Raw genomic sequence first — 21148 nt, 5'->3', positions numbered from 1 at the left:
TGTTAAAAAAAATGCACTCCCATATTCTTCGTAGGCCTGAAACGTTCCTTTAAAGTCATATCCTGGGACTCTGATCAACGTTCTCGCCAAAAAGGGCAGTAAGCTCTGCAACAGTCTCCAGGGACATAAACACTGACCTGAGGATAAAGTTATACGCCTCTAAAAAAAAGACATATCCTTACAGACAAAATGAAGGCCGCCGAGCTGCGCAATAAGAAAATTGCTGAACGATTTGAAGTCCCGTAGTAACCGAATCTTCTTTCATTCGGATGAGAAACAATGGACAGATCCCACATCTTCCAGGACAACAGATGGAGGTTCAAAAAGAGAGCGAATGTCCCGAAGTCTTTAAAACGAAGTTTCCGGCCAGTATCATGACCCTTGAGGTCATTGGGAGAAACAGCAGTGTCATGTTCCTCTTTATATAGCCAAAGGAAGGGGTGGGTGCCAACAGGTACTATGAGCTCCGATGAAGGCTGAGCCCAATAGTATCGAGCTCCTGTTTCAACAAGACTCGGTCCCTCTCACAAGACCCACTTGGCCCAAAACTTGTCTAAAGAAGGTAAGGTGTTATTTTGACACCCCACACCTGACTCTCTAACTCCCTCTATATGAATCCCATGGATTACTTATTTTAGGGTGAGTTAGAGAGGAAGTTTTCTGACAATTCATACATCAACATCGACTTCTTGAAGGCGTGGACGTGGTCAAGTCCTGTAAATCCTTTAGGCCTTGTATCGAGCGAATGATTGGTGAAGATGGCGGACAAATTGAATGACTTTTTTTCTTTTGTATTATTAAAAATTAAAAATAAAATATCAAATCTCGAATTGTTTCCCTTATTGATCAGGATGTAGTTAAAGGTATTCCAGATTTACCTGAACGACTTTATATATAGATACTGTACCTACCTACTATAGAAGCTGAAATATAGATGATACCAAGGTTAATAGAAATACAAGGTTAGACCATCATGTAATCGGGCTTGCTAGAAATTTCAATCTGATTTATTGTACCGACTGCTCGGCAACACAGACAGATTTTGCCAAAACACACAACCCCTCATAGTCTATGACGTCACTATTGCTATAATTTTCAATTAAATATATCGCAGCGACTGCTGGGGAAGAAAAACAGATTTTGACGAAACATGCAACCACTCATCTACTCTGACGTCAATATTAAAAGCGTGGTGGAAGTCAAACATCCGTGATACACGCGTTATGGTATAACCTTGTTTTTCTATTAACCTTGGATGATACTGTATTCTGAGTAAAAAATGGACGCAGTTAGAATAAATCGGCTAGCTCATCTTAGTTATGAGGCCAATCCCATTTTTTTGTCATAATAAGATATCTAAATAAGTATTTGAAACCTAAAAAAACAGCCTAAATTACAATCTATAAAATGGCCCATCATACATCCCACTCCCATTTGTCCCATCTTATTTACTTTTCAGAGAGTTTTGCAATATTTAGTTGATTTGCTGAGTTATTACTTCATTAATTATTCATCATGATGTACAAGTATTCTACTCCTGGATGCAAGCAAGTCTATGTTTCCATTTCAAAGGATCCCGATGTGAGCTTTAACAGATGTCCCATTAAAGACTCCTAAAATCTGGCCAAAATTCTTAGGCCCATGCCAAGAGATACGATTTACTAGACACCAACAGTGAATTTAAGGCTACATTTTAAAAGGACTGATTTTATCTCTGAATCAGTAGATATTAGATAAATCCTGTAATAAAGGAAAATCACTCCAACTAGTTAGGCAATGCTCACCAATACAATATTGTTTGTGAATCTCTGAGACGGCTCCTTTTTCCCTGAATTTCCTTTGTACTATTTTCGTAAGCATTGAAATTGCTTATTTGGTCAACAAAATAATAGCATTGTTCACTTTCAGTTCAAAATTATGCTCCTTAGTATTGCAATTTCTTCCCCTCTAATTTTAGTAATCAATGTTACTTATAAATAATATAAATCCACAGGCGATTGAAAGATGATGCCATCTCATGAATATGTCCGAATCTGGCAAGCTAGCTCTCATCACCAACTCCTAGGCCAACACCGGTATCAACTAGCACAAAAAGGTTGCTGTTAAAGAATGAAAGACAACAATAGCCAAAATGCATTCGCTCTAACATATATATTTGTAATTCACTTTTATATTTTGATTATTACATCCTAAATACAAACTATTTGATCTTAAGGTAAAAAAATGTCTGCTAATTGAATATCGAAAGTAATACAAATAATCTTGTAATTTGTCTGATCATAAAATGAAATTATTAAGTTAAGGGATAAATATAATATAGGATAAGCTAAGAAATGGATAAATTTAAGATATTGAGACATTTTTACGAGTCGGATAAGTTTAGAATCAATGTTCATATTCGTCATTTCTCATTTATGCAATTACAGGAAAAGAAAGAGTTGGCATCTGTGTGTGAGCGGCGATATTTTTTTTTCGTTGCCAGTAGTTTTAACCTTGAATGCTTTAGTTTTAGTTAAAGGGCTCAAGTTGAGTCCTTTAATTATTATATTATAGTAGTATTCCTTGGATAGCTAAACAATTTCAGCTAATCCGGCCGATCACGATAAGAAGCTAGCTAGATAATTACGTAAAATGATGCTTTATTAAGTTAGCTGATGAATGATTGTTTATGCTTAGTGACGTCATTGGTTGGCTCCTTTGTTAGCAATGACAACAGTCAGATCGGCGGCGGGTTGGCCCCGAGGTTCTTTAGAGAATAGTAGCAATGGGAGTAGTTTGAGCTTGACCCTGAATCGTTCGGCGAGCTTGTACCCTTTGACCAACTATACGTTCGGGACGAAGGATCCCCTTTTCGAGAAGGACCCTTCTGTGCCCGCCCGGTTTCAGCGTATGAGAGATGAGTTTGAGAAGATCGGGATGCGTCGATCCGTGGACGGAGTTCTGCTTGTACATGAGCACGGACTGCCTCATGTTCTACTCCTCCAACTGGGAACCACATTTTTCAAGCTTCCCGGAGGAGAGCTTCAGCCGGGGGAAGATGAAGTTCAAGGGCTCAAACGCCTCATGACGGATACATTGGGGAGGCCGGACTCGGGACCCACGCAATGGATCATCGAGGATACCATTGGAAACTGGTGGAGACCCAACTTCGAGCCGGCTCAATACCCTTACATTCCACCGCACATCACCAAGCCCAAAGAACACAGAAAGCTCTTCTTTGTACAGCTCCCGGAAAAGTCATACTTTGCTGTTCCCAGGAATTATAAGCTCGTTGCAGCTCCACTTTTTGAACTATACGATAACTCACAGGGCTATGGGCCCATCATCTCATCCCTTCCTCAAGCCATGGGAAGGTTCAATTTTGTATATATGTGACAAGCTCTATTCATTATCTCTATAATATAATATATTGTACGTCTCATCTACGTCTTAATCTATTATCTATCATACCTTTGATCTGTGAAATATACCAACATTTCGTATCTCTTCTCCTTTGCTTTTCCTTAGTGTTTCATTTTCAAATTATTGTTTGTTTTTTCTTATTTTCCAATACAAAGTGACTTCTAATTTGGCACACATCCAGTAAAAATCATTGCAATTAACTATTAACATTTAAGTTTACTAAACTATATTTAAGATGTTCAGAGTCGAATCCAATGTTGATCAAGGGCGGTGAGAGTGTTATGATGTCTTTTCTCAATCCTAAATTAAAATTCAATTTGATATAGATATCTCGTTTCAAAAAAACTCATTTCTAAGGGGGGAGAAAATTATGGAAGAGAGTCCATATGTCGTAGGACCCGTTTTACAGTCAAAGAGTCAATTATGTCCTGGTTGTCATAGTCCAATAGCATTTGTTCGATTAACATGCAGCAAATGTAGGGTTCCAATATGCGAGGAGTCATGTTCGTTATCAAAGTGGCATCAAATTGAATGTTCTTATCTAGGAAAGAATGGGTTTAAGTCTAAAAATACTGCATTTGATATTATACATAGTGTTAATATTTACAGAGAGACGTCAACTATGAACTTCATTTCATGATCTATTTAAATCTACCAAATATTAATAATTTCCCCTTCAATTTTTTAGCTCCTCTCTCAATGAAATGGGACAATAATCCATTTTTTTTTCTTCGAGTACCTGGGTGGGTATATCACATTAATTCGTTTATTACTTTTGAACGAAAAAGGTAAACCATTGAATCTTGTTGCAAATATGGAGCTTAAGGTAAACATTAATATAATTCACAAAACATAGTCTCCAAATTATATAATTGGTAGATGAAAGACCCTTCAAAGAGAGCATGCCTGGAAGAGACAGCGTCTATAGTCATGGAACGTTTTGTCTCTACTTCTTCTTCTCTCTCGGGAGTCACAATAGATAAAGTAATAACCGGGCTGAGTCAATTAGAGAGTAATGCTTATGAGGTTCTCTCACCTCTTACTTTCGAGTCCCTGATGGCAGTCTATCTCAAGTCATCATTAATCAATCACTCTTGCAATAGAAATACAAGAACTGTTTTCTCTAAATGGCCTAATTATCGACTGACGGTCCTTAGTTCGAAGGATATACAAAAGGATGAGGAAATAACTATATCCTATTTAGGACCTTTCCATACAACGATGCAAAGACAAAAGATTTTAAAAAGAGGAAAATGTTTTGACTGTTTGTGTGAACGGTATTGTAAAGGAATAAGTATGCTTGAATATGCAATAAAGCGACTTTCATTACTATTTAGGTGCTCAGATCCTCTAGAACTTGGATCTTACAGTTCAGGAATAAAATGTGTGTATTGTTCGAAAGGATATTTCTTAGCACAAAACCCTTTGAAAAGGGATTCAGAATGGACTTGCACAGAGTGCAGCTCAATGATTGAGAGTGAAAAGGCAATTTTAATGGATGAATCATTGGTGAATGAGCTGAATAAAGTAAATAAGAATAGTATTCAAAACTTGGATAAATTTTTGAAGACATATGAACCTCTCCTTCATCCCCGACATGTCTTTATACTACAAATAAAACAATTTCTAATTGAAGGTAAGATTTGTACCATATGAACATAGTATAATATCCAAGCCAATATTCTCTATTATAGGAATGGGGCGTCTTGAAGGCTACAACTACGATAAAATGGATGTGAATGCACTTTCAAGGAAAATAAGCTTGTGCCAAGACTTGCTTGAGGCCTTCAAATATATAGAAAACCCATTAAGTTTTATCTCCGGTGTTGTTTACCTAGAACTGACTGACACCCTTTATCGGAAATTTTTGTTGACTCATGATTTATCATTTAAGCAATCAGCAAAGTTGAAAATAGTTGAAGCCTTAGAAATCCTTAAGTATGAGGATGTAATGTCTACGACTGATGGAACATGTCTGAGGCGAGCAATAGATATCTCCAATTACTTAGAAATAAAATAAACTATCTCAAAATAAAGAATATAGTTCTGACTGTTTAAATCAATGTATTTAAAACAGAACAAATTATTAAACGAGTGGATTTGTTGCAAACGTTAAATATCCGGTATGTCCAGGCATGGTTGTAAGGGGTAAACCCGTGATGAATGACTTTGAGGGAATTTCCTTCGGAACTTTCTTAAATCTTTTAGAAGGGGGTTCTCCATTTTCTTCTCCAGCGCATTCACCATTGGAAGATGATACATCCTCCTCTAAATCAAAGTCCATATCATGAGCATATGTTTGTTGAATAATTTTACGCACTTGAAACTCCCTAAGGAGGACCTCGATAGTTCTAATGTCTTTAAATCCTTGTTCCTTCATGCTGAGAGCTGCCTTTTGAACTTGTTCAATACACGGAGAAAAGGAACAAATTCTTCCAAGAGGCTTTAATGATTTTTTGGCATGAGGCATTGCTTCCCAAGGATGAGGTAAATCCAAAAACACCCCATCTGCTAAAACATCCAGTCCAAAACCTTTAGAACAAACATCTCTATGCTCTACTATAACAGAATCAAGTCCATGTGATTTGAACTCTTTTTGAGCAATTTTAGCGCGTTCTTCGTGAAAATCAAAAGTAAAAAGTTTCCCATCTGAACCAGTAACTCTGGCCAGGGCATGAGACAGAGAACCAGAGCCAGTGCCTGATTCGATGACAGTGGATCCCGTTTTTAACTCTAGTCCGGCGACTATCATGGATGCATCCATTGTGTAAAGAATTTGTGTTCTATGGGGAAGGCATTTCGTCCAGAGTTCGGGAGTGGGTCGAAGGGCATACACGTAGGAATTGGATTTGGAGACGATGATTCGAGTACCATACTTGACTCCTAAGTTCATAATAATGAGCAAGTGAGATGCAAATGAGACATTGATTTACCTATAAGTTCTTGAACTTTGATGGCACCGAAAGGAGTTTGAAGGACGTGTTCCTCGAGATTTCCTTTCCGATTTACCTTCATAGGTGTCACATTCACTCCAACAACATTGTTGAATCCAATATATATGATAACCACATCGTTTTCCTCAATTACATCCTTAAATCCAACAAAACTCATATTGAAATCCGCATAGGTTTACACACACGTGAAAACTCTAGCCTCAATTTGATATTTTATTTCAATTCGTAAATGTTTATAAACAAGGGACGAGGTTGGGTAACTCAAATACTCATTCACAACTTTTCTTGAGAGTGAATACTTTTGCTACGAATAAGTCCTAATTTTCGTAAATCATAAAACTAAACATTCTTTACGACATACATTGCTCCATTTAAACTTAAAATCCAGGATACTCCCCCACGTATATCCGTTCTACCTACCCCAATAAAAAGAAAAATTTATATTTAACTATAAATATTTGTCTCACAAACATTTTCTCAATTAAGAAATTCCATTTTTTTGTACTATAGGATTTTTTGGTTATTTTCAAAAATATATGCCGGAATATATTATAGTCATCAGCAAAAGAATTAAATTGATTTTGGGAATTTACTGAAAAAATTAAGACTATAAGTATATTTATTATACATTAGGGATATAGTTATCGAGACCCATTTTTAAAGATCTTCGTCTCGGCCTCTCCAATGTCTTAGTCTCGGATAAGATGGTCTTATATATTTGTAAAGTTATTTATGTCTGTCTGAGGTATATACACCATTACATCTAAATGAATTGAACTATCTCTTAGCATGTGACAATCTTGAGACATTGCATTAAACCATAGACTTTATTTTTGCTACTTCAAACGACAGTGCGTCGTATAGTACTTTAAAAAAACTTTTGATACTTTAGTAACAAAGGCCTACGTACAAAGTACCGTACGCAGGTAAGAAGGTTTTTAAATTGCAAATACAAGCTATAATAAAGTACATACTTAATGTGTACAAAATGCAAACATGCGGAAGGGGTCGAAAAAATGTCAAAAACGTGCTTACATAATTTAGAGATGTTCAACGCATATTTTACTCAAAAATGATGTTCTTATACCATTACGCCAGGACGTCGATAAGGCCAACCTTTTGAACAACACAAATATATATTCTATTCTATTATCTATATACTCCAGAACAGAGGGATGGATTCTGCTACTTTTTTCAACCCTAAGTGTTTGAGTATTTATTTACATTTATAAATTCGGGTTTTGTTATAGTTTATGCTATACTTTCGTCGCTTCTGTGAAAACTTATTTAATATAATTAATCTCGGGTCATTTAAGAATTTGACTTCTAAATAACAGCACCAATATTTGGAGTCACTTATTCAAGGCTATAGTATTATAAGCAATAAAAAACAAAAAACAAAATTATAAATAAAGTGTTATATTTCACGGATAAATATAATTAATATTTCGTTAAACTATGGAAGATAATAATTAAATAATAAAAATTATAAATATATAAATTTTATCAATAATATACTCTAGTATAATTATAAATATTGATATCAATGCGATATAGAATTTTTAAAATTCAGCATGGCTTTACACATATAAGTTTGATAATTGCAACAAGAATAGATGTAAAAAAAATATATATATATATATAATTATAAAGTTGTGATATTAAAATTTCATAGTAGAGATATAATAAAAATAATTGCCATTCCTGCAATCAACATCAGCCTTAAAAAATTATTATTTTCTTAAATCAGTCATCTTTTTAGATAGGACAATGAATATCTAAACTCTAAAAATGAGTAATTATTAGAATAAAAATATTAGGAGTAACTATAAAAAATATAAGGTTAACAAATTCTAATTAAATATACATGTGTATATAAATTAATTATCAAGTCTTTATAATGAGGTGATTAAGTATATCTTCATTTCCTTCTTTGTTTCAGTCTAAGGGATGAATGAGATCATAAATGACAACACAATTACTTATTTTTTATTACATATATGTGTTTGTGTTGAATAAATCTCAAAAGCAATGTTAAGTTAACAGTTTTTCTAATAAAAATCAAGAAGGATAAGGAAGAAATAGTTTATGGTAATTAATAAAAGAGGAGGGGTAAAAAAAAAAAAGGTCCTAGACGAATAGAATAGAGCAAATTAAATATATAACAAATTCTTCTTGATATAAAATCGTTCTTATAAATAGAATTCCTTTATAAATCATAATTATTAACTACCAAAGACCATAATGAATATCAAATAAGAGAGGAGAGTTTTAAAATATTGCAAATGAGCCATGGCTGAAGGAATTTTGTTCGGAGGTCAGATACATACATAGAAAAAAATATTTTATTATAATTTCTTAAAAATTGAGTTTACGAAATGATGAATTGCCCGAACATCATTTATTTTCTTAATGTTGAATTAATTAATAGTTAATCTACCATCAATAGCATTGTGCTTGTGTTTGATGTGTTTGATGAGGTAAAACTTACTGCGAAAGGATGAGCTACAATGTGGACAAGCCTCTCTCGTAAGAATTCCATCCTTGGGATGTTGAGCAGCAATATGTTTACGAACTAAATTCGAGTGAGCAAATATCTTACCACAAATATTGCAGGGCACATTTTTACTAAAGTGAACCGACATATGAACATCCAAAACAGATTTGCGGCCGAATCCCTTTCCACATTCCGTACAAAGAAATGAACGTTCCTTCGTATGTACTACAAGATGATTTCCAAGACGTGTCTTGGAATCAAAGGTTTTACCACAAACTTCACAGCAATATATTGTTCCAACATTCAAGTGTACAAGTCGATAATGTTGTCTAAGCAAATGGAAAGAAAGTTTTGATGGTTCTACTATATTATTATTTCTTTTGTTGTAGAGGAAAATCTTACCGAAAATGGTTTTCATTATAACACTTAAAGTTGCATTTGTCACAATTAAAATAAGGTTCACAAGAGTGCTCAGATCCAGGTGGTTTAAACACATAGATCTTACATTTGTCACATAAAAATCCAAGAGGAACTTCGGGCTTCTTTGAGCATGTCACGTTAACATGATTCTTATATCCAAGAAACGTACTGTATGAAGTCTCACAAAACACACAAACAAAGTCTCGAAACTTGACCTTTACTTTTTCTTCTTTATTACTCAAGCATTTTTTCATGTGACGACGAACGTTGTTCTTGGAGCTATATAATTTATGGCACTTGCTACATTCCAATGAAAGCTCAGGGGATGTCTTTTCTTTTTGTGATGCATCATGTTGTTCTAGGACTGCTTTTATGGAAGCACTCCTTTGTTTTTTCCCACCAATCAAAGTCTTATTCTCTTCGTGGAATTCTTCCTCGTCCTCTTCATCTGGATAATCAAAGTCATCAAAATCAATATTCAATCTTTCGTTTTTATATTCTTCCAATTCTACTTTAATTGTAGACGATAAATCATCATCAGCCTGATTGAAAATATCAGACTCCTCATCAAAGGCATAATTATTCAATGACACTTTCTCCAATAGTTGCATGGTTTTGAAAAAATTAGAATATCTATTTAATTATAATGATGTATTAAATATTGAAATGACTAATAATTATAGGTATAGCTTATTATACTTGAAAGGAATCTCTTGTCGTAGCTTCATTTTTTTAGTTTCCGGAAACCCTAAGAGCCTTGCAAGATCAGGTTGAAGAACACAGTATTCATTGCTTACTTCAAGCTCGTGATTCATTTCTCCTTCTCCATCATTTTTCTCCAATGGAGTCAAACAATCATGCAAAAGGGATCCAAGACTTATATGGATAATGTCAATTGCACTGAGTAGTTGATTTATCAATCCTTGTTTTTCTTTCAAATCAATCATGGTTTTAAATAAAATTAAGTCCCATAATGAGGAGGACTGAAGCATCTTTGAGACCTGTAGATCTGGCTTATGAAGATCTCCATCTTCAAAGAGACATCTCCCTTCCATTTCCTCGCGTCTTTCAAAGTGTCCCCTACGAAATAAAAAATCAAATATATAGATGAATAACATAACATAACTTATATTCTAGTTGTAATTACAAAATTGTTTCTTCCGTTATTATTAACATTTATTTATTTATATACAGACATTTTAATAATACAAAAGTACGGATTCTAATCCGATTGCTGGAGATCGATATATATATATATATATATACCTAAATAAGAATAACTTAGTGTGTTTAATTAACAATTGCTAAGTACTAAATATTTACTACATAAGGGATCAGCAATGAGATGGTAAAAAATAGCGTAAATGGATAATATTCATTACTCTAAAAAGGCGAAACTAACTACTTCATTGAAGATGTTTTTACTTTCTTTTAACAGATACAGAGTAACGTTATAAAAATATTGTTTATGTCCCTTTGTCAAATTTTTAACCATAAAATTTAATCATTGTGCTTCTATGTTGTAGGACTCATTGTTCCACAATGGTAAAAAACTCAACAATGTATTGGGAATTTAAATAAAAAGTAGGCAAAAAAAAATGAAGTCAGTATTGACAAGTTCCTATATAATAGGATACAAGGAATGAATGTTTGAAGTATTGTTCTTGAGAAATAAGCTCATGAAAATATAAATACATTATTTTGAATCAGACCCAAGTGAACGTAATGTTCGATCAGTAAAATGTTATACTTTATCATTGATTGCCATGGATTGTTCATTATTCATAATTTCGCCACCCATGATATCTTCAGCATTTATAATAGTGGTAGTCGTGGTCAAAGTCTCTGTTTCCATAGCAGATTTACTTTCACAACCATGGATTTCGAAATCTGCTTTGGACGTATAGGTTATACCACACTGATGACATTGTTCAACTTCTTCAGGATGAACCGACGTAACATGCTGCATAAAGGTTGCATGTTTATAGAACGCTGCTTTACAATGAGGACATTTTACATTTTCAACTTCTTGAGGATGAACAGTGTTTTTATGTACTCTGAGTTTCCTTCGGGATTCATATATTTTACCACATATTTCACAGGGAAGATTCTCCTTCACATGAACTTCCCGATGTAACCGAAGCCCAGCCATGCGAGGGAAAGTTTTTCCACATTCAGTGCAAACAAATGCACGTTCTCCTGTATGGGTAACAGAATGTATTTTGAGTTTAGAAGGACGATCAAAGGTTTTTCCACATTGATGACACTGGTGTAAGGGCATTGAGCGCTGTAAATGTGTTTGGGAATAGTGTTGTCGATAGGCATCATGATAGCCAGCAATAAACTTGCACTTGACACATTTTAAAATATATTCACATCCTTCATGTTGCCCGGGTTTAGTGTCAGGAGGAAGACCTTTGAAGCACCTTGGGCAGAGCGTTGTGCCTCTTGGACAGCACTCTTGAACGTGTTTCTTAAAACGAAGAAAATGGTCAGATTTGAGAGGACAGAAGGGGCATTTCAATGAGGGCCAAAGGATACGAGGTGCCGCGCCACAGTTGAATTCATGGAAATCCCGACTCCTTGCTTTAGCAAACACTTTTCCACACTTGGAGCAAGACCTATCGTCCTCATTATTCTTAGGAATGGGTTTATTCGTGGCGATTTTGGGTAGAGACTCTTTACTTGAGGAGGAAGATGAGGAGGAAGAGGAGTTGTTGAGCTTTTCTTTCTGTTGAATCAAATAAATGAAACATTAATAAAAGGATGACTCAAGCCTGAAGCCTCTCATCACTTACACATTTCAAAAGGGCATTTCCAAGGAAGTCCGCCATGAAAATTGAAAGTTCCTTCCATGCCTTGATCACAACCACTTCAAAGCCTTCCTTTTCCACGGCTTCTGAATGAGTCCTTACGATCTCTTGGAGGAGAAATTCGCCCAAGGAACTATGACCTGACCCACTATCCATATCTGAGTGAATACTCTAGAATCCGCCGCCGTGAGTGAGTCTTAGTCTGGGAGAGACCAGGAAAAGTACAGTACAACTAACCAACTACAAGTACAAGGCTACAGGATCCTCACTTGCTCAAACACAGACTCAGAGGATCTCAGGATGGACTCGAAAATTCGTCATTAGAGAAAAGAGATGCAAATTTTCGGGGCGATTATTTTGTGTACTCACTTTAAAACAGTACTACTACAGCTCAGTGTTTGTTGTGGAGTGCACGCCTTTTCCCTTCCAGTTTACTTCTCCATTCTCAACTCATTCTCATTCACTCACCCTCTACACTTTTGAGTCTTACTTCACTACCTACTTCTTACCTATTCAAGTTTCCTTGCAATTTATATTTTAGGAAATACTCAATACATACTAATATCTATTATGAATGGAAATTAGACTATTAATCTTTTATATCTAACTGAAATATATGGAAATCTAATATTCTTTAATCAATACCAGCACAATACATGTGTTATGATATTATATATATCACCTGATTGAGGATGAAAAAAAATTCCTTCAAATAATATACATATTTGAAACAATGATGGCTTATTTATTTATAGTATTTACAGCTAATAAGTAATATTTAGACCCTAGAAACAGATATGCAGCAACACATATGACATATTGTATAGACTTAATATTATGTCCAACTAACGATATTATTTGTGTTTAAAAAGGTAAATATTATGTCGTGTTATTTGCGATTTGAACAAGAAAATTGTTCATTTTTGGAATCTACAAATGAGATGACTAAATTTAAATGAAGAATTTACTTGTGTTAAGTTTAATGTTGTTATTGAATATTCCATGTATGGTTGATATCAGGCTTACTGATCATCGTTCATCGTCCGGGAACGATAAACAAATTCAAAAAAGTGAACAACAAACGATGAACGACAAAAAAATACACTTTTAAATCGTTCATCGTTTATTTAGAATAAATTATCTCAGATACCTATTTTTTAAATATCTTCTATAATCCAATTGTTTATTAATTTTTTCATAAAATACTTCTCTAGTTAGATATATTTTCTCACATACACATTTGAGATGTTTTGTAGTACTCTAGGATTTACACTTTTCAATATTTTAACAATTTGTACATTGTACGGACCTGACGGCTGACGGATTCTGTACATTAACATAAAACAAGCGATTGAATAACAAAAAGAGAGGACGATGAGAAGAAATTAATTCGAAATTATAGGGAATATATAATAATAATTTCATCTCTATATTAACTCTGTGACAAAATATAGGTATATTTTATGACTTGAAATTTGTCGGTTAACTATGAATGCATTTTGTTTTCCTGAAATTGGTTAAAACGAAACCAAAAGTCGTAACGAATTCGAAAAAAATAAACTATTAAAGTGAACTAAAAAAAGGTGAACGGCAACAAGCCTAGTCGATATAGTAATGGTTTATTTTTTTAGTTTAAAAAAAGATGAAAATTACTAATTGATTAATAGTATTCGATTGTGCATTATTTCTTTCTCTATGGTTTTGTAGATTTCATTTTGAATAAATAGTAGCCCTTTCATCGTTAGATTGTTTTTTTAAACAACTGTCGGAACGTTGAAGAACACTAAATATATCCGTGATGATATTATTTAAATATAATACTTTTTTATTAAGGATGTTAGAGAATTTCGAACTTAAAAATTTCCCCTCTTATTATATTTGACAATAATTAATTATCATTGAACTGTATTTCGAACAGATCACAATGGTCATTGATACGCATTTTTATATTTAGTTTAATTGAATGGAAAATTATAACATATTAATAAAAATTATTATTAAAATTAATATCTTAATTGTATAATGTAAATTTGATATCATTTCACCTCTGATCCCAGCACGAATCATACTCATTTTTTTGTGTGGAATATTAACTGGGCATTTAGACAAGGGACACCAATGTTAAGTTGAGTTACTCCTGCATTGGGAAGTGAACTAAAGTCACCTGAATATATACAAATTCTCCAACGGAATATGGACGAATTATATTAAGATATATTTTTTGTTGTTTGTTATATCGGACCGATAAATGATATCAAAGTCGATAATGAAGTATTTATGAATAAAATAAAAACGATTGTAAAATGAAGATAGATTTAATACATGATTTATTTCTCGAATAAATTTCCATATTAAGCAGTATTATAATAAAAAATAAAACAAAATACTATTTATCGTTATGTACCATTCAATGGAGGGTTCAAGGGTCCATGCTTCAAGGATTTTGATAAGGCTTTATGGATCTGAGGATTCAATTTATCTAAAGAAATATAGAATTAATTAAAAATTTGATACAAAGTGTAATGAGAAATCCTATTATTACATATCTTATGTTGTCCTGTCATAGGGAGCTTGAGCTTCAACTCTTGTGGATTATCTGCAACAAACACAAATGGGGACATGGACTCCCCATTCGGAAACTGTTCTCTGTAATCTTCTTGAGGTAGAACATCTAAAATATCTACAGATCCCAGTAAGCAACTTGTCGGGAGGTCAACAGGAAATTTCAAATCAGGATCTATGCAACAAATTGAATCATATATCTAGATAAAATAATTAATCATTGCTCGAAAATATATTACTTTTATACATGGACTTATAAAACTCTTGTAATGCTTGAATTTCCTTTGGTTCGGCAACTTTTGCAGCAGCATGAATCCAAAGTCTTCCTCGGTGATGAGAATACCATGATCTTCCCTCATCCACTTTAATACCCGCAACAAGGTAAGAAGCCCAAGGTTGATGCATAGTGAGACACATGCCCGAATCTGTCATTATTTGTAATTCCTTGTCTTGATATATTCCTGATCTACGATTAACATTTTCTCCTGTTTCCAAAACTTTCCGTTTCACCTTACTACTTGGATTACCTTCTTTTTCTTTGGATATATACTGATTCCATCAATAAATAGTGGTACATTCAAATAATAAATAACTTACTTGAGGTCTTGGACGATCGATTGTGGGATTTAAAATGTCACTGGGATGATTATTTTGGGCTTGATTTTTTTTTATTGGATTCTTTAGAAGACGTTTCATAAACGGACTTGACAACCTCATCCTTGGATGCGTCATAGTTAGAAAATTCATTTACATCAACGACCTTCCGACCAGCTAAATCGATTGTCATCTTCTTTTTTAACCTAGATCCATACTTGGAATCATGAATAACCTTTTCACGTTGTTGGAGTGTCTCTCGTTGATTTTTATTTAACCACTGATTCGAATCCGTACTAAAGTAATCATTTTCATCATCAATGACTTGGGTTCGCTTCTCACATGTCTTATCAAATTCAAGCAATTTATTTTTATGTGCCTCAGCTTTGCTTAACTTTGTTTCTGAAGCCATTAGTTTTTTCATAAGTTGCTCAGACTTCCTTGAGCCCCGATTCACGATTTCCATTTCTTCTTTCGTGCAAACAAGCGTATCGCAAGACATACAAGGACCAGATCCCTCTTGCCTGAATGATACAAATAATTAATTAGTTAAATGATGGAGGATTCCAAGAAAACATGTCAAATTCAGTACTCGCAAATGATTCGTCCACAGTTTAGACAATTATTGATGAGTTTGTGCTTAGTAGCCTGGCATTCACAGAAATGCCTTCCAGATAAAACAAAGTTATCTGCATTATGATCGCCATAGAAGTTGACATATTTAGTCTTCGCTCCTCCTTTGCCACTAGTATTATTGCCCTTTTCGGCTTTTTTATCCGTTTTTTGTGGAGACTCCCTCAAAGGAGGCTTTTTGTAAGGAATGGGTTTATTGGAGCGGGTGCAAAATTCATTTATGATCGCAATACGCTCTTTAAAGTACCCATCAACATCAAGGATATCTTTCAAGTAATTCACTTGACTCTCAATTGTATCCATGGACAAAACGTACCTTAATTGTTCAAATAATAAATAGCATTAAAATATATATGAGTATTAATTGATAATTATATTTTTCTAATAATATAAATAATAACGAATAAAGATTCATGAGCTATAAAGTAAGAGCTTACGATACAATTTCATCGGCAGATGAGAATTCCAGTACTTCACATAAGCATTTATCTAACCATTCAGAAAGTGAATCCTTGGAACAATATTTCTTCTGCACCATTTTGATCTGTCAACGTTAAGTTAATAGTTATATGTTGGAACAACTAGAAATAAATGAATAGTAAAAAAATAAACAAACAAATTATTAACGGAAGTTAACTCTATTATTTCACGCAATTTATATCTAATGTTTTTATAAAAATATTATATCAATCATGAAAATAATTAATTAATACATTGAGAGTTAATATTATTCAACACCTTAAATAGTCTAGTTATTTATTCCTTAAAAATATTATTCAGTCTAATTTTATTAACTTTAAATTCGATTTTTTTAGATGGGTTATTTTCAAATCCAATTTGAAGAAAAACGACTAATTGCAATCATCTCTCAATAGATTCAAAATACAATGGACATGTGCTGGTATGTTGGGCTAAATTTTAATGTGTCTGAATTGAACTAGCACCGGGTAACTAAGCCAAAAACAAAAAGTGTTACAACCTATCCCAATCTCCCCTACATAGAAAAATGGAAAGTGTGAGAATCTGTCTCGATCTCCCCTACGCCCATAGAGGAAGAAAAATATTGGGAGGCGACAAGGTTTTTAAATGGTCGCTTGGCTTACTTAGGCAGACAGATAATAAATATTCTGATCTTGAGAAGTTTAATACAGCTGTTGTGTTTGTTCTACTAGACTATTATCTTCAAATCCCCAGGGAAAAATCTGCCTATTAAATTTATGGCTGTTTTGGAAAAATCATATCCCCTGAGCATACCAAAGTTAACAGCTAAAAGCAATGGAACAGTAATTTGCATACCTTGTCACCTCTAAACACTAGCTAAAGGACTCGGGTTTCTTTAGTCACCTGCTCTATTTTTATTACCTCATAACAGTCACTCATCATAAGTCATACATATAGCATTTACATCACTCTTGTCCTGTAAAATAATAGAAGTAATTTCCTCAAATGACGTCATCATGAGATTTATTTATTGACATATAATTGCCGGGATTCAAAACTATTTCTTTATAGATCTTACCTTTTAATAATAAATAAAAAAATAGTGGGTATTTAAATTTGAACAAATTCAAGGGATTCGTAGAACTGTATGAAAGGTAATTTTGCATCTTAATAACCGACGTTTATTAAATAATACAAATTTCACAATTGAAATTATAGATGGGCTCTACAAATGCTCTTTGTCTTCAATGGAACGATTTTGAGTCCAACATAAAGCGAGGTTTTTCCCTATTACGGGATAATGAAGACTTTTTCGACGTGACCCTGGCCTGTGGATCCCGTCAAATCAAGGCTCACAAAGTGATACTCAGTGCTTGCTCTTCCTTCTTCCGATCCTTGATTAAGTCTGTGCCTCATGAGCATCCTCTTCTGTATCTCCGAGGAGTGGATTTCAATCATTTAGAATCCGTTCTTTCCTTCATGTACGATGGGGAGGTCCGTGTGGAACAGAAGGATTTGGACGATTTCCTCTCTGTGGCACAGGAGCTGAAAGTAGGAGGTCTCATGGACGAAGGCACTCCGATTCTTATACCCACTCCAGACAGAAATAGTCCTGACGTCATGATTCAAGACAAATCCCCTTCCTCTGACTCTTGGATCCCATTCATAGAGGACAATGAGAATAATGGTAGCAAGTGTGCCGACTCCAACTCCCCTCTAATCATTGACATGGAAGATGGAGTAGTATCGGATCTTGATGACGAATCGGATTTGGAGACTGTCGAGAGCATGCATTCTTTTACACCTCTTGCATCTCAAACTGGAAATGCTGAGAAACAAAATACACCCGTCATATCTTTACAAGAAATAAGTACGAGCCAAAATCCTACAGTAGACAGCGAAACATTCGAGATCTCAGCTGAAGCAAATAGTAAGTGTTTTTATCATATAGATTTCAAATGAATTATTGTATATTTGACATAGTTATAGGATTAGGTAGAAGGAGACTCACAAATATATAACTACTAGAGTTGAGACTCGGTTCGCCCTTAAGTTATTTTCTAGACCTATATTTCTTTAATGTAACTGTTTAAAAGTTACTAACACATGGGCTAAAAAGTCCAGGTTTGTTCAAAATAGATTTTTTTAAATCATTACTATTTATTTGCTTTATGGACTGGAGTCTTCATAACACTTTTCAAGTCATTGTTTAGCTTGAACGGTATTTTTTCCATCAAGAAGCAGTGTCAAATTAAAACACGATTTTTTTTTTAAATCCATTTTTGTAGAAAAAAAACGAAAGTAGCATCACACTTTACACAATAACTCACAAACTAAATAACAAATTGTCATGAAATTTTGACAATCGTCTTTTGAAGGTTCCTACTAACTGAAAAAGCCCGGGATTTTGTAGCCGGTGGGTTATTCTTGTTGAATTTGGACCTTAAGCAAGGTTACCACACACGACCGTAATCACCTGGGGGTAAAGCAATAATTTTCTACTAGTAGTATTTATCGGCCTACCAGTGAGGAGTCATTCATGAGGGGGTTCCGCAGGGGGGGGAGGTCTGTACCCCTACGGACAATTGTACAACAACCAATTATCCTTTAACAAAAGTATAGATTACAAGCTTCTTGAAGGGAAATATACAGAAAATTCAGAAAATTGTAACACTTTTAGGCCAAATGAATTTATTGTAATTAGTATATGTACAAAGTTAGGAATAAATAATATATATAAACTTCACAATTACCTAAATATGTATGTTTAATGAATATTTGATTATATTCCAGAAATTATCGACTCTGAACTCCTCAAATGCATGTCTAATCGTGAGAAAGATAAAAAATATAGCTGTCTTAAGTGTCCCTACCGATCTCGATTTAAAAGACATGTTATGAATCACGTTGAGGCCAGACATATTGTGATTGATTCTTTTCCTTGCAAGAAATGTGATCTCTCATTTAAGACTAGAAGATATTTATCCAAGCATAAGGCTCGAGCACATCGAAGGGATCCAGTATATTTTGTTGCGCCTTGAATATCATAACTCATTAACACACATTATATATATATATATTCTTATTTCACAAATATTATTATATTGACATTGATTCCCGATATATCCAAATGTTCCTATTCAATGATTACAATGATTTGTTCTTAAATTGCATAATAAATATAATACATATTTTAACCCTTCACTACCCAAATATATTTTTTGTAAAACAATTTTTTAATGAAAAAAACTTTATTGTCTATTTATCAAATATTTTATGAATAATATTTTTTTTATGTTTCTAATTTCGGTACACTAGGATTTTATATAGAAAATAATTATTTTTTACGTAAATTTTTATGTGCGCAATTTGTTACACCAGGAATGTAATTGATATATCGTTTGTTATAAAAATTAACTTTTTCTTATAGTTTTTTTTACTCACCTGAATTTGATTCCTTTGAACGAAAAAGTGAACAATGCACTAAAAAAATAAATAGTATCGACAACTGAACAATTATTAGCTTGTAATCAAATTTTATGGCAGTTTTTAACCTCCATTAAATATGTAATTAACATATAAGGATTATCACTGGGTGAATGATTATTTTTTTTCCATTAAATGAATCTAAGTTAACATACCAAATTCGATGCGTTGGGTAGTTAAAGATTAAATGAAAATTCAAAACTTTTGTTTTATTAATTATTTTAATTAAAAAACCCGTTTCACTCATTCGTCTAGCATTACATTTTTTAATATGAAAAAAACACTTTTCAGTCAGGAAAAAGTAATAATATTATACTGGGCTCCGTATTTCGTTTTTCTACAATCTCACTAACACCAAAAAATTACATTGTTGTCAGCTGTCGATATTTTTTCTTTCTTCCCCATACAATAAACCAGTGACCGAAACAAATACCATGTGATCAATATTTGTCAAAAATTGTTGGCTACTCGACAACTTTTTTTTGTCCTCTAGGGAGTGTCGAGTATATTTGAATATTACTCGAGTTGAAATGTCTGTAAAGGAAAATCTACATTGAAGAAGGAGAACAGGAAAAACAGTTGTTGCGTGTGCTCTTTCTTCTTTCTTGTTCAGTATTTTATAGGTCATCGTGGTGTGAACTTCTCCCTTTGAAGTAAGCATTTTTGTCTATCTTTTGTGTAATTAAAAAAAAAAAAAGATTAATGAAATAAACATATATTAACCCTTTATAGGCCACTGATTAAAATTTGATATTATATATTTCCGAGTCCACTACATTGAGAACTGATTAATGATTAATAAAACCTTTTCATTATGAAGTATATCAATAGTCTTCAAGATAAACTATATATTTTATTTACAAATGCATACTACTTATATCAATATAATGCACTTTTATAAGTGGGAATCCCTGGTGTATCAAATCTAAGAAAACTGAAGAATGAAGTATTCACAGGTTATATATATATATTTAATTTTGAGGCTGTCATTTTATATGAACAGAAGAACGATAACGTAAATAAACATTTCAGTTTATAATTATCCCTCTAAAAAAACAACCCTTCCTAATCATTATACATATATTACTGATCAAAAACAACTAAATAAAATCCTTCAACATGCCTAATTGGGAACAGAACAGGAGCAAAGAAGAATAAAATATAAGAAACAATAAAACATTAAAAATACAAACAGGCTCCATAGTAAGACTATTTCTTTTTAAAAGCTTTCTAAGATATTACTTTCCACTTTAAAGAGTCAACACATTTTGTGAACATCGAGGTGTAAAACCTAATAACATCACCTCCATATTTCCATCCAGAGGTGTCCGGAACCATGAAAGAGA

The 21148-nt window shown here is 33.4% G+C and overlaps 6 protein-coding genes across 7 annotated transcripts; 3 read left to right on the top strand and 3 right to left on the bottom strand.

Moving 5' to 3' along the window:
- Positions 1–2676: 2676 nt before the first annotated feature.
- Positions 2677–3482, top strand: LOC121129018 (cleavage and polyadenylation specificity factor subunit 5). Its single transcript, XM_040724664.2, has one exon. It carries the CDS (start codon positions 2707–2709, stop codon positions 3373–3375), a length of 669 nt encoding a protein of 222 aa, XP_040580598.1. The 5' UTR covers positions 2677–2706; the 3' UTR covers positions 3376–3482.
- Positions 3483–3808: 326 nt separating this feature from the next.
- Positions 3809–5493, top strand: LOC121129016 (SET domain-containing protein SmydA-8). The gene is made up of 5 exons (XM_040724661.2): positions 3809–3947; positions 4091–4228; positions 4282–4679; positions 4740–5038; positions 5097–5493. The coding sequence occupies exons 2-5, from the start codon at positions 4217–4219 to the stop codon at positions 5420–5422; spliced, it is 1035 nt and encodes a 344-aa protein (XP_040580595.1). The 5' UTR covers positions 3809–3947; positions 4091–4216; the 3' UTR covers positions 5423–5493.
- Positions 5435–6599, bottom strand: Trmt61 (tRNA methyltransferase 61). Its single transcript, XM_040724663.2, has 2 exons — positions 6336–6599; positions 5435–6285 (listed from the first exon to the last, which is right to left on the bottom strand). Exons 1-2 carry the CDS (start codon positions 6511–6513, stop codon positions 5489–5491), a joined length of 975 nt encoding a protein of 324 aa, XP_040580597.1. The 5' UTR covers positions 6514–6599; the 3' UTR covers positions 5435–5488.
- A 1160-nt stretch (positions 6600–7759) lies between these two features.
- Positions 7760–12714, bottom strand: LOC121129159 (uncharacterized). 2 transcript variants are annotated; one of them, XM_040724840.2, is made up of 5 exons: positions 12072–12714; positions 11024–12004; positions 9973–10353; positions 9256–9906; positions 7760–9182 (listed from the first exon to the last, which is right to left on the bottom strand). In XM_040724840.2, the coding sequence occupies exons 2-5, from the start codon at positions 11050–11052 to the stop codon at positions 8777–8779; spliced, it is 1467 nt and encodes a 488-aa protein (XP_040580774.1). In that variant the 5' UTR covers positions 11053–12004; positions 12072–12714; the 3' UTR covers positions 7760–8776. The 2 variants fall into 2 exon arrangements, with proteins under 2 accessions (XP_040580774.1, XP_071749712.1); XM_071893611.1 differs by lacking the exons at positions 11024–12004; positions 12072–12714 and having other exon boundaries at positions 9973–11022.
- Positions 12715–14396: 1682 nt separating this feature from the next.
- LOC121129090 (activating signal cointegrator 1) lies at positions 14397–16470 on the bottom strand. Its single transcript, XM_040724762.2, is given in 7 exon segments — positions 14397–14565; positions 14629–14823; positions 14888–15197; positions 15246–15382; positions 15384–15766; positions 15835–16191; positions 16313–16470. Coding segments are annotated over 7 exon segments (1566 nt in total). The 5' UTR covers positions 16414–16470; the 3' UTR covers positions 14397–14482.
- Positions 16471–17243: 773 nt separating this feature from the next.
- Positions 17244–20529, top strand: LOC121129089 (uncharacterized). Its single transcript, XM_040724761.2, has 3 exons — positions 17244–17470; positions 17535–18246; positions 19110–20529. The coding sequence occupies exons 2-3, from the start codon at positions 17535–17537 to the stop codon at positions 19355–19357; spliced, it is 960 nt and encodes a 319-aa protein (XP_040580695.1). The 5' UTR covers positions 17244–17470; the 3' UTR covers positions 19358–20529.
- Positions 20530–21148: the final 619 nt, after the last annotated feature.

Source organism: Lepeophtheirus salmonis, chromosome 14 (assembly GCF_016086655.4).
Source record: "Lepeophtheirus salmonis chromosome 14, UVic_Lsal_1.4, whole genome shotgun sequence".
NCBI lineage: Eukaryota > Metazoa > Arthropoda > Copepoda > Siphonostomatoida > Caligidae > Lepeophtheirus > Lepeophtheirus salmonis.
This window is presented reverse-complemented; position numbering and strand designations above follow the sequence as displayed.